The sequence below is a fragment of the Anas platyrhynchos genome, chromosome 6, assembly GCF_047663525.1.
Source record: "Anas platyrhynchos isolate ZD024472 breed Pekin duck chromosome 6, IASCAAS_PekinDuck_T2T, whole genome shotgun sequence".
Lineage (NCBI taxonomy): Eukaryota > Metazoa > Chordata > Aves > Anseriformes > Anatidae > Anas > Anas platyrhynchos.
The window spans coordinates 23,998,420-24,009,940 of record NC_092592.1 but is presented as its reverse complement, the minus strand read 5'-3'; the positions used below and the strand labels follow the sequence as shown (position 1 = coordinate 24,009,940).

The 11,521-nt window shown below is 42.4% G+C and overlaps 1 protein-coding gene across 1 annotated transcript in view; it reads left to right on the top strand.

Annotated features, from left to right (window-relative positions):
- The first annotated feature begins 1,577 nt into the window (after positions 1–1,577).
- Positions 1,578–11,521, top strand: part of HTR7 (5-hydroxytryptamine receptor 7) — a 37,751-nt gene continuing 27,807 nt past the window's right edge. Inside the window, exon 1 of the mRNA XM_027460065.3 lies at positions 1,578–2,603. Within this exon, the coding sequence (XP_027315866.1) occupies positions 2,077–2,603 (527 nt within the window). The 5' untranslated portion in view covers positions 1,578–2,076. The remainder of the gene's footprint in view (positions 2,604–11,521) is intronic.

The window sequence follows — 11,521 nt, the reverse complement described above, 5'->3', positions numbered from 1 at the left end:
TAATTTGCTCTGCCTTAGTGACATTTTAAGCAACTGAAAAATTGCCTTTACAGTTAGTATTAAACTGAACAATGTTATCAGCTTTTATGATATGGATCTATTTTGAACAAAATTTACTCAGTTCCTATCTCCTTTACTGTACTTCAGACACTATTTTAGAAAAATGTATTTGCACAATGAGGAAATACTCCCCTTTCTCCACATTTTGCCTCAATGCTTTAACTTATTTTTAGGTACCCTTACCACTTGTAAAGATTCTTTTTCTTCTTAATATTTGCTTTGCTGGGGAGGAGGGACAAAGGCATGGGTTTATCACCCTGGTGGGTAAGTCATCTGCATCTCACAGTTCACCGATACTTCCTGTGTGGTTAAACAAGGAGGGCTTTTATTGTGAGTGGATACAATGAGGCAAGTAACACAAAAATATATCAAAATAAGTGTCTGAACAGGAAAACACTTTCAGCTTGATAATGGTCAAAGAGCTGCCCAACTAGCTCCCATACTTACAACGTGAAAGTTGCCTATTTTATTATCATCCTCAAATCAAGGTGTGGGGGTGGAAGGGAAAGCAAGCAACTGCACTCCAGAGTGTTGCTCCCCACCTGGTGGATGTGCTGGCCTCAGAAGGCTGTGCCTATGCTCCTCACACCTGACCCCAGCCCCAAAGTCCTCCTCACAGGGGAGCTGGGCCAATGCACAGCCACGCATGACGCAAAGCCTGGTTCCAGGAATCTGGTGATGCTGACAGAAGGGAAGATTTCATTAAAAACAAGACATTCTGTCAGCCAAGTATAGAGGCCTCACTTGCTATGGATCTATTCTTCACCAGTGCCTAGGAGTGTCAAATAACCTTTGTTCGGGCAGCTGAGTACTTTTTAGGTCCTTCTTTAAAGCAGATTTTTATGCCTGAATGACATGAGCTCATGCTGCAGTCCCTCTTAGGATAGGGCCACACGTACAGTTCTTCCCTCTGCCTGGTGCAGGACCTCGCCTCGCCTCGTCAGATATCGCTGAAATTGGTCAGTGGTTACTGATCCATCCGGGGTCAACGCTCCCACTTTCATTTCCTCTATTTCATCTGGTTCACTTTAGGACTACAAGGGGGCACTCAGGAGCAGATGTTTCCTGTTTTTAAAACTTGCTGCCCAGCATGTCACCGTACCAAGAAGAGCAACCTTCTGTTGGCATCCCGTGGGCAGCTGCCAGTTGGGACGGCTGGTCCTCCCTCCGCCTGGAGGCAAGGCTGTGACCTGAAGAGCAGAGAAAGCTGCTGAGTCCCAGGAGCGGGCCAGGGCGTGAGTTCCAGGAATCCCTGCCACAAAAGCAGCTACTTCAAAGCGATGCTCCTGTTTGTTTGTTTAACTTTGCAGAAAGGATTACACGTGAGGCAGTGAGTCAGTTGAACACAGCGCATTGAATTAATAAAAAAAAAAAAAGAGGACATGGGAAATGGAACTGACAGTAGTACAGTGAGAAGGACGAGCTCCAAACCCCGCCGACCCCCATGCTGACAGACACCCGGGGGCCGGCTGGCAGGAGCCCTCTCGGAGCAGCAGCCCGGCTCCTGCCGGCGGGGGCCGCCCAGGCACCTCAGCGCCCCGGCCGGGCTGCGGGGAGCCGGGAGCCGCCTCCCCGCTGCCCTCCCGCCGCCGGCAGGTGGAAGCGGGCTGGGGGCGGCCGCTTCCCCACCCCCGAGGCCGGGGTCCCGCGGCGGGGGAGGGAGCGGAGGAGGGCGGAGCGGCTCCGGCTCCGCTGCCAGCCGCCGTCGGAGCAGAGCACGCCGCGAGAGGCAGCGGGCGGCGGCCGCCCCCATCGCTCCTTCCCTCCATCCCCTCGCCGGGCCGGGGGCGATGGCGCCGTGCCCGCCGCCCGTCCTGCCGGGGGGCGCCGTGGGCGAGAGCGGCCGCTCCGGGGGGCGCTGAGGGCCGGGCCCCGCCGGGGCGAGGGGGCGGGCGGCGCCCGAGGAGGAGCCCGAGCCGGCCGGGCGGCGGGGAGAGCCGGCCAGGCGGGGTGGGGAGAGGTGGGGTGGGGTGTGGTGGGGTGGGCTGGGGGGCTCCATGGGCAGCTCCCGCCGCCATGGTCATCGCCCTCGGCAGCGGCCGCCTCTCCGGTGAGCTCCGGCCCCTGGGCGGCGAGGAGCCGCGGGCGCTGGGCGGCGGGAGGATGATCGCCGGCTCCTGGCCGCCCCGCAGCCTGGCCAAGCTGGGCCCGGCGGGCGCCCCGTCGGAGCTGCCCCCCACCGGCCCCGCGGCCGCCAACGACTCGCAGTGCGGGGAGCAGATCCTGAGCTACGGCAACGTGGAGAAGGTCGTCATCGGGGCCGTCCTCTCCCTCATCACCCTGCTGACCGTGGCCGGCAACTGCCTGGTGGTCATCTCCGTCTGCTTCGTGAAGAAGCTGCGGCAGCCCTCCAACTATCTCATCGTCTCGCTGGCCCTGGCCGACCTCTCGGTTGCCCTGGCCGTCATGCCCTTCGTCAGCGTGACCGACCTCATCGGCGGCGAGTGGATCTTCGGGCGCCTCTTCTGCAACGTCTTCATCGCCATGGACGTCATGTGCTGCACAGCCTCCATCATGACCCTCTGCGTGATCAGCATTGACAGGTGAGCAGGTGTGGGACCACTGCCAGTCCCTTCTGACACCCTGGTGGCCCTGCTGCCACGCCAGGGGCAGGTCACAAGCTCTGAGTCCCCTTGCACCCTCAGGGCTCCATCAGAGCAGCGGGTGCTGCCTGCTGCCAGCACCGTCCACACGCCCCAGTACCCCCTGCCTAACTTGGTGGGTCTTTGCAGAGGCTGAGAAATGTGCAGGATACCTCTTAAACTCCTTCGTGGTATGGCTAGGGTTGGGCTGCTTCTAAAGCTAGTGCCAGCACAAGCAGCCTGAGTTCAGTGGAGTTTCACCAGAGCAGAGAAGGCTCAGGACTTGCAGCTTATCAGGTTTTTACTGTTATTTTAGTACTCCCTGAGATGAGGTCAGTTTCAACTAACAGAACTGTTTTGGCCAAATAACCACACGATCGAAGGAAAAATAGCTCTCATGTATTTGCATTTTTGTATATGTATCTGCAATCCCCTTAAAAAAAAAAAAAAAAAAAAAAAGGAAACCACCACTATGAAGCTGTCCTCACTGGTGTTTCATGTCTTCCAAAAGCAGCTCCAGGCAGGCACTGGAGCAAAAGGGAGTATACAGACTGCAAGAAGAACTTAGGCATTTCTGATAGCCATACGTCAAATCTCGTATTTTGCTCTCGGCTAACAGGTTCCTTTATTCCATGCAGGTCCCACTCTAAAATCAGATGCAGCCTGTAACTTCCCTCTTCCACAGCCTAAATCCTATACCAGTCATTTTAGCATCTCGAGGGAGACTGTTTTCCTTACAACTCAACACAACTAGCAGAAACTGAAGAACTTTTGAACTAGGTTGTAAGAGTTTATCAGAGTCCAATATCCAGCCCCGGCTGACTAGTGCAGAAAGTTTTTAGATACAACTCTGCATTAGGTTTCTGCAAAGAAACAGCCTTTGGTTATTGTGGGAAGGTCTGTTTCCTGCCAAGGATCATCACAGTTTATATTCATTTCAAAACTTTCAAAACTTCATTTCTTTATAAGCATTTCCTGCCCTGAATGCTTTCTGTTTTGTGAATTCTGTAATGGCTAGCAGTTACCTAATGCTGCGAAGCACTTTGTAGCAATGAAATCTACATACTAACTTTGAGTATCAAAGGATTTTGTTATTGCCTTGAAATCTTTTGTTCCCATCTTTTAACTTAATTCTAGTATTGTAAGAAAATACGAGTAAGCTTATGTTCCTTCCCAACATTATTCTGTTTTTCTATCCCAGTAACTTTTAAGATAGCTCATTTCATTTTTCCACACTCTCAGCATATTTTCATTCTTTGATCATTCTTGAGATTAATGTCTGAGCTCTCCATCTCTATTTCTAATAACCTTTTTAAGACAGGTTAACACAATTAAGCTTTCTTATCCAATTAAGGATGTGTGATATAGTAGCATTGGAATAATTCCATTTTATGCTTTTTCATTGCTTAGCTTAACATCTGAGATCACTGCTGTATGCTGAGCCTGGACTGGTCACAGTAATGATCAGGTCTCTCACTTTCCCCCAAACAAATAATTACAAGAGATACAGCTCTATATTTAGAACAGAATATAACCTATTATGTATTACTGCTTTTCATTAACAAGTACTGTTTTAAAACAGAATTATTCTCTTCTAGTGTTTGCAAATTCCTGCTTCTATTACTGAACGCTTATTGATCACAGTCTCTTCATCATTCATTATACTGTTGTCAACTCCCTATTTGAAGTCAAAATTATGTCAATCATGATGCTTTAACCTTTGCTACCCAAATCCATTATGTAGTTAAGATAGGTGATGTTGTAAAGAGGAGGCAAGCTAGCAATTAATTAGCAAAATGTCTTTACCACTTGGCAATAAAGAATTTAAAAACTCCATGATTTGCAACGCAATTTAAAAATAAATAATCTTATAGTGTCATAACACTGCTCAGACAGACCAACGATTAACATGAGATGTTAACTTATCTTTGAAAAGTGTGTATGTTGAAAATGTGCAGACCAAAGAGATGATGAAAATTAAATGTGAACGATGAAATATCACCACTGTTGGATTGATTTAATGGCTCTAGCTTACATAGAGTTGTTTACATTTGTGTAGTAAGGAAAGCTTTAATTATTCAGTGATGGAAACATACCTCTGAAAAAAATGAATTCTTCTAGATGAAGTATTGTATATGGTACAGGAGTCTGCAAATCTCCTGTGTATGTGTATATAGTGCATTAGAGGTTCAGGCCATTTTCACAAGGACTGTATTCTCAAGGACCCTTTTCCATGGGTTTGGTGCAAACACTTGCATGTTTTATATTTTCTAGGAGGAGAAGATCTCTGGTGATAGAGCCCTTATAATGCCAGTGCAAAGAATACAAATATGACACCAACCAGAAAATCCAGAAGCAGGTCAGGAGTGAATGACATCACCATCTTTCAACTTGGCCACTGTCCTGGGTGCCATCAGATACACTTCTTGTAGCACAATTAAGTGGTCCTGTTGTCACATTTGCTAAGGGAGAATGATTAAGATAGGGTAAAACTGAACATTTTTTTGAGAATAATTATGCACTGGACTGCCACCTGGCTCTTTAGGATAGTTTTGGAAGCATTTGTCATCTAGTAAAGTCTCTCCTGAAGGGAAAGCTGCAGCTGTTGCAGGCAGGGCAGAGACAGCAGATAAGTTAGATGTTCTTGCATTGTCATTGTTAAACTTCTAAGATCTTCCTGAAAGAGATATCAGATATACCTTTATCAAGGTAAATAGCTGAAAAAAATGTTACTATTGAATTAATCTTTCAAAAAAAAAAAAGGAGGGGGGGGGTCACTACAAACTGTTAGGCAAGGTTTTTAGGGAGAGGTAGTGTGGTTTGATAGACAAACAAATATAGCTTGTAAAAAAAGAAGCTTGAAGCCCTTCCAAACAGGATAAAGTGAGTAAATTCAGGAGGCTTTTTGATTTGTTTCTCTTGTACAGATATATGCTATTTGGCTCGTGTCACTGAATGCCAGCAGCTGGCAGGCCTACTGCACAAAGTGTGAGAAATTTTGCTGCACAGCCCTCAATGGTGGATGCATTTTTCAGCTAGATTTCTCTATCAGTTGGAAAGCTCTTAGAGATGTGGATTATCACGGAGTCTGCCAATGGACTGGTTTTATTCTGTTGGGGGAAAAAAAAAAAACAACACATTTTTTTCCTGACTGCACACATCCTGGGCAGTCTGTTCCAAAGGAGTGTGTTACTGCCAGAAATAATCCAGAAACGTCTCATATTATGCCTCTTTCTTTTCCTTTCCCTGTTGTTTCCCTTTATTTATTTATTTCTATGTGTAAGATTAGCTAGAGAAAACAGCATGGCTCTAAAGAAAACAGCATGGCTCTAAAAGTGTTAGCAAAATGCTTCACTCATGTTTGTAGACAGTTGTCTTATAGAGAGGCCTCCAGAACAGCAAATGGGAGATTAACATGTTCTTTTACAGCAATAGTAGAGTGACCCAAAACATGAAACGTCTGACTCCAGGGATAGGCATCAACATTAAGTTTTTCATCCTCGCTACTCTATGTCTAAACACAGGTTCCCAAATAGGATACATACATACTGCGTTTTTAAATTGACATTTGAAATTTGCATATAAACACCAAATGTCTAAGGGCTGGCTTAATTCAAGAATAGTGCTCTTGAGGACAAGGATGTGAGATTCAAACAAAAACTCAAAAAATCAAAAAAAATCATTTTAAAGAGTCTGAATAGAACTGCTTGTACTTTTTAAGTTGCTTCTACTCTAAGTTGTACAAATGTTAAGACTGCAAAGTATATGCTAGTATGCTAAAATGCAGAGCTCCAGCTTTGTACAGGGTGCACATGCTAGTCTGAACAAGTCATTTTTGTTATCTACAAAGAACTAAATTTTGTGGCAATCATGAGGTAATGTCTGTAACGATGCAAATTTTGGACCATTATGCTTTTTTCAGTTCATATCTTTCCTTCTATTTCACAACACAAAACCCTTCTTTATTAGGGTGACCTGAGATGAACATGTTATTTTTGAGTTATCTCTACCTTATTTAAGCCCTCACTTTGGGAGGAAGCTATCTGCTTATGGACAGGTCTGTCAGAAGTAAAAACAGACATGACAGGGAGACCAGCATATTTCTACCTTTCCAAATTTTGTAAGGATCAAACAGGCATGACAGCTTGATACCTGGATAATCAATATTACCCTCACTATTTTCATGATATGAGAGGTAGCGCTGGAGAAAGGTAGCAGAGAGACTTTGGTAAGATAATTGTGCCTCAATGAATCGTGCCTCCGTAACCTACTTTAAACATTTCTTATTAGCTTTTTTTTTTTTTTTTCTCCTGAAGGTCCACTTTGCTGGCTCTGAAATAAATAAAATATACCACAATTAGATTCCTTTACATTTAAGAGTGTCTGAATGTTGCGAGTCAATTACAAGGGAAAGATGCAAACTATTTCAGTGGGTGAATGAACATGGAAAGGGAATTAATTGAATTTAAACTGGTGTTGTTTGCCTGCTGATTCATCACGTTCTTCTGACCCAAGATAGCTACAGAAATCCTGTTTTGGAGACTATCCACTGAATAACTGCATAAGTAGCAATTTTTAATTCAATTTAAAAATAACTCTTTGGCTTAGAAAGTAATAAAGTAACATAACTATAGCTGAAGAATTATAACACTTTCCCCACACCCACATAAGTAATGAAACATTTTTGGGGGAACTTTTCCAGTCTGCATCTCATCCAGCAATTCATGAGTATTCCAGACTGGCATTAAATTGATGAGGATTTTCAATTCTTATGCAAATGGCACAATAGTGGAGCTTTTTGTTGTTCCTGAGCTTTTTATACACAAGGAACAGTTTTCTTACCCCTCCCTGTGTGATACCTTTTACAATGCCCAAAATAAGTACGAATGCTTATGCTTCACCTTAGAGGATGTCCCTCCCTAGATGCTTACCCATTTCACGGTTCCTTGGTGCATGCCTGGGAACTGAAGAGGCCCAGTGCCTCAGAGGAAGAACTCGGGACTAAATTCAAATACAGACTTCAGCACTTAAAATTACATCCAGGTGTCTAAATTCTGCCCACATCCAAAACTGATAATGTGACCTGAAAACCCTGTCAGCAATTTCCTAAGTCTAATGGCCCCTAAGAGCCCTGTGTGGCTTCCTGTTCGAAATGAAACTCTTTTGCCCTTAGGGCATGGGTGGAAAAGGCTGCAGTCTGTGCTGCTAGCTCTGCTTGGTTTCTTTAGAATCTATATGTAGATGTATGCACAGCTAGATATCAAAAAATCCATAATGTATTTTGGATCGAGAGTAGATATTAACACCCACATTCAGTGCCGTCAGGTCCAGGAGAATTTGTTCAGTGTACAGTCTTGAACAAAGTATAGTCCAAGAACTTTTATCATTGCTTTAGTTGATGACTGTCCTGGTAGACCCTATGGGCTAGCACCAGCTGGCTCTGTGATCCCTGCTTGGAGTTTGGCTCTGGCTGATTCCCATTCTGAGGCACCCTACTTTACACTACATTTAGAGAACCTTGGTATGGGATGTATATAGGATACAAAAGTCGTGAGTCGTAAGGTTTTTCTTCAGACACAGTCTATAGGTAGTGAATCTTCTAACTTTCACTGACTTAAATGTGAAGTGTGTTCCTTTGTATCTTTGCAAGGTTAAGATCCCCACACCTTGCAAGCAGCAGAGGTCTGATGTCACTGAAAGCTTGAGAAAAGCAGAAAGCTTCCATTCACATATAAATAACTGAGACATTGAGGAAAAAAAAAAAAAAAAGGAATTGTATGTGATAGAGTTGAGGTCTATATTGCAGAATAAAGTTTTGTGATCAATAAATATGGCAGCAAATTCCTAAATACTATCACCATCACAAGATCCATTTCTTCCATTGGTCAACCCAATAAACAACTGTACTCTTTCTGAGTCTGTAAATAACTTGTCTAGCTCACAAAAGATACGGGCAGTATTTCCATACACTATTTCAGAAAAAAAAAAAAAAAAAAAAAAAAAAAAAGGCTTTTTTTTTTTTTATTCCTTTCCATGTAGTTTTGCTAATTTAGTCACCTTGGATGTTCAAGTTGTTCTAGTTTCTTTTCATAAAGTGTTTGTTGCTAAACAGTTTTGTAATCTGTTTTATATTTACATTGAGAAGAGGTACAACATTAATTCTTGCTCACAAATCCTGAGATGAAGAAATAGAATTGGAAGTTGAATGTGTTTTTAAGAAGTTTATGGTAGTGCAATGTGTACCTCTCACTGACAGCCAGTTCCAAGAGAGTGAATGAAGCTGGTATGTTGTGCTGTGCTAACATGATCAAACTACTTTAGGTACCTTTTTGTGGCATCTTCGGGTGTCTTTTCCTATGTCGTGCAGGCAGCCTGCAAGAGATGAGTTACTTACACTGTAATCTGTTCTTGGCCATAGGAGTTGCTTTGTTATGTCTTTGTACAGATATTATGCCTCATAGCTAGGCTTAGTTATGCACTATAAGAATAGGAGGTAGCAAATAAAAGGCATTATAACAGAATTCTAAGAGATGGGCCATTTTGTAAAGAGTTAACAACTCAGGAATAAAGTGGAGGTCTGTTTACTACCAAAACAAGTGGTAGTAAAAAAAGTTCTTACCCCACATATGAAACTATCTTCTGCTTGCTCTTACCAGGGCTTAACACTGGCTGAGTTTTCAGAAGTGATTTGGGGGTTTCTAATTATTGTGATTTCATCCCCACATTTCATAGGAGCCTGACAATCAGAGATAAGGGAATATTAATTCACATTTTGCCAAGCAGGGCATTCGGGAGACATTTGAAAAGTGATTTTTCCTGTCAAGGTCACAAAAAGAGTTTCCATGAGTGAGATTGGATTCGCTTCAAGATTCACAGGAATAATAAAATGCTAGAAGCACTCCCTTCAGTTTTTGAAGGGGGCTTTCAGAAATATCTCCTAATATAAATCACAAAAATACAAATACATATCAGAATGGTATTATAGCATAGTATAACCTCTGTACACTGATATCAAACTATATTTGCCTACAGTGTTTTTTCTCAAACTGAATAAATACTATAGAATGAAACAATCAGGTATTTGTGGTTATTGCACTGTGTTTGAAGCTATTCTACTACTGCACTACTGGTAACATGCTTTCACAGCCTTCTAAAGGAGCAGAAATTAGTCAAGGAATATTCTTTGATTTTTTATGGAATAATTTTCTCTGAAAAAATATTTTTTATTTATAAAAAGCCTTGTAAATTACATAAAGGAAATATCTTATTTCTTTAAAAGAGATCCAGTATTATTTTTAATACTGTTTTTGAGTTTGAAATGTTTTATAAAAACGATTGTGACAACTTTTGAAACAGAACATCCCATTTAATCTGCAGTTGGTATTGTACATATGTCTATGACATATCTCTGTCTTTCCACTACAAAACCTTTTTTTTTTTTTCCTCTCAGCGTATCACATAAGGATCTGAAAGATCTGGTCCTTTCTGTGTAGAATAGGAAATATGAAGAAAGATCTGCCCATTGCAGTTTTTGCATGAACATAGAAGTGCTGGAGAAACAGCTGAGTCTGCCAAGATGCAGTTATCATACAATAAAGACTGGGGAGTGAAATTACCAATTCTGGTACCTGATTTTACAAAATACAAGCGCCATAAATCAGTGCTCAGTGCAATTTTTCCAAATGGTCACTTGTGTTAGGTGAGGATAACTTCTTATGGCTGGAAAGCTCACAAGTGTCAGCTTTTCACATCGCACTTCATAGCCAACTACTTCTAAAGGATTGTTCTACTCTTGCCAAACTTGACACACACAGGCTGGCAAGTTCTCTTGTTCCAGGTCTACTCAGTGACACTGAGACGCTTGATTCCTCATAGCATCATTGCAGAATTTCACAAAGAGGTTGCTGCTGGTAATGCAGTGGGAATGCTTCACATCTAAACTGTATTTCTAGGGAGACAGGAGGAGAGATTGTGCAGAGAAGAGGGGGGAGTCAGCAAGCTGCTTCTAAATGAGTCTGAGCATCAATTTAGCTAGAAATGCTAATAACACACATTGGTTCTGCCTGCTTAATTTGAAGCTTGAGTTAATATTGGAGCTAGATCACAAATTTGAGGCAAATATTTGCTGTCGTAATAGGTATCGCTTGTTACAGCTTTCCTAAATATATAAAAAGCTAGACTTGGCAAAAAATTGACAACTTTGTCATCCCAAAACATGCAGAAGTTACCTTTCAGTCCTTGTGATCATGAAAACTCCTCTGAAATGAGCCTAAGGATATTACTGCAACCCATATGTAATCCCATATGTTATCCCAATTTTAAAATTTGCTGGTCTTGGTCATAAGTAACAATGGAAGATGAAAATGATGTGACAAATTTAAATCATTTGCAAATATTGAGTGTGGATGCACAAAACTGAAACTTTTGCAAAGATAAGAGTAAACATTTTCAGTTATAGAGTTAAAGCTACAAGGACTTTCATAGCTCTTTGCCACTACTCACATGCTGTTCACTTTTGTTGACTTCACTACAAGATATGCATCTGAGTGAAACTTATTTTCAATTTGTTTGAAGTAATATAACAAAATTAAAGAATGAATGTAGCAGCTTTGATTTTCCTCTCCTACTTTGCCATTCAATCAGGAGGCTTTATACAGAACATCTCGATTATCTGATACATAAGGGTGGTTCCATAAATATTAGCATATACACAAATCAGGTAGTGATTCAAGTCTAACAGTAAACACATTTTGGGGGGGCAAGATGGAGACAAGAATTAAAATTCTACTAGTGCCAGCTGTTCCAGTATCACGCCAAACAGAGATGTGCAAGGAAATCCATGCAGTACTGAGTTCTTCTACAGATGTTCTTTCAGTCCT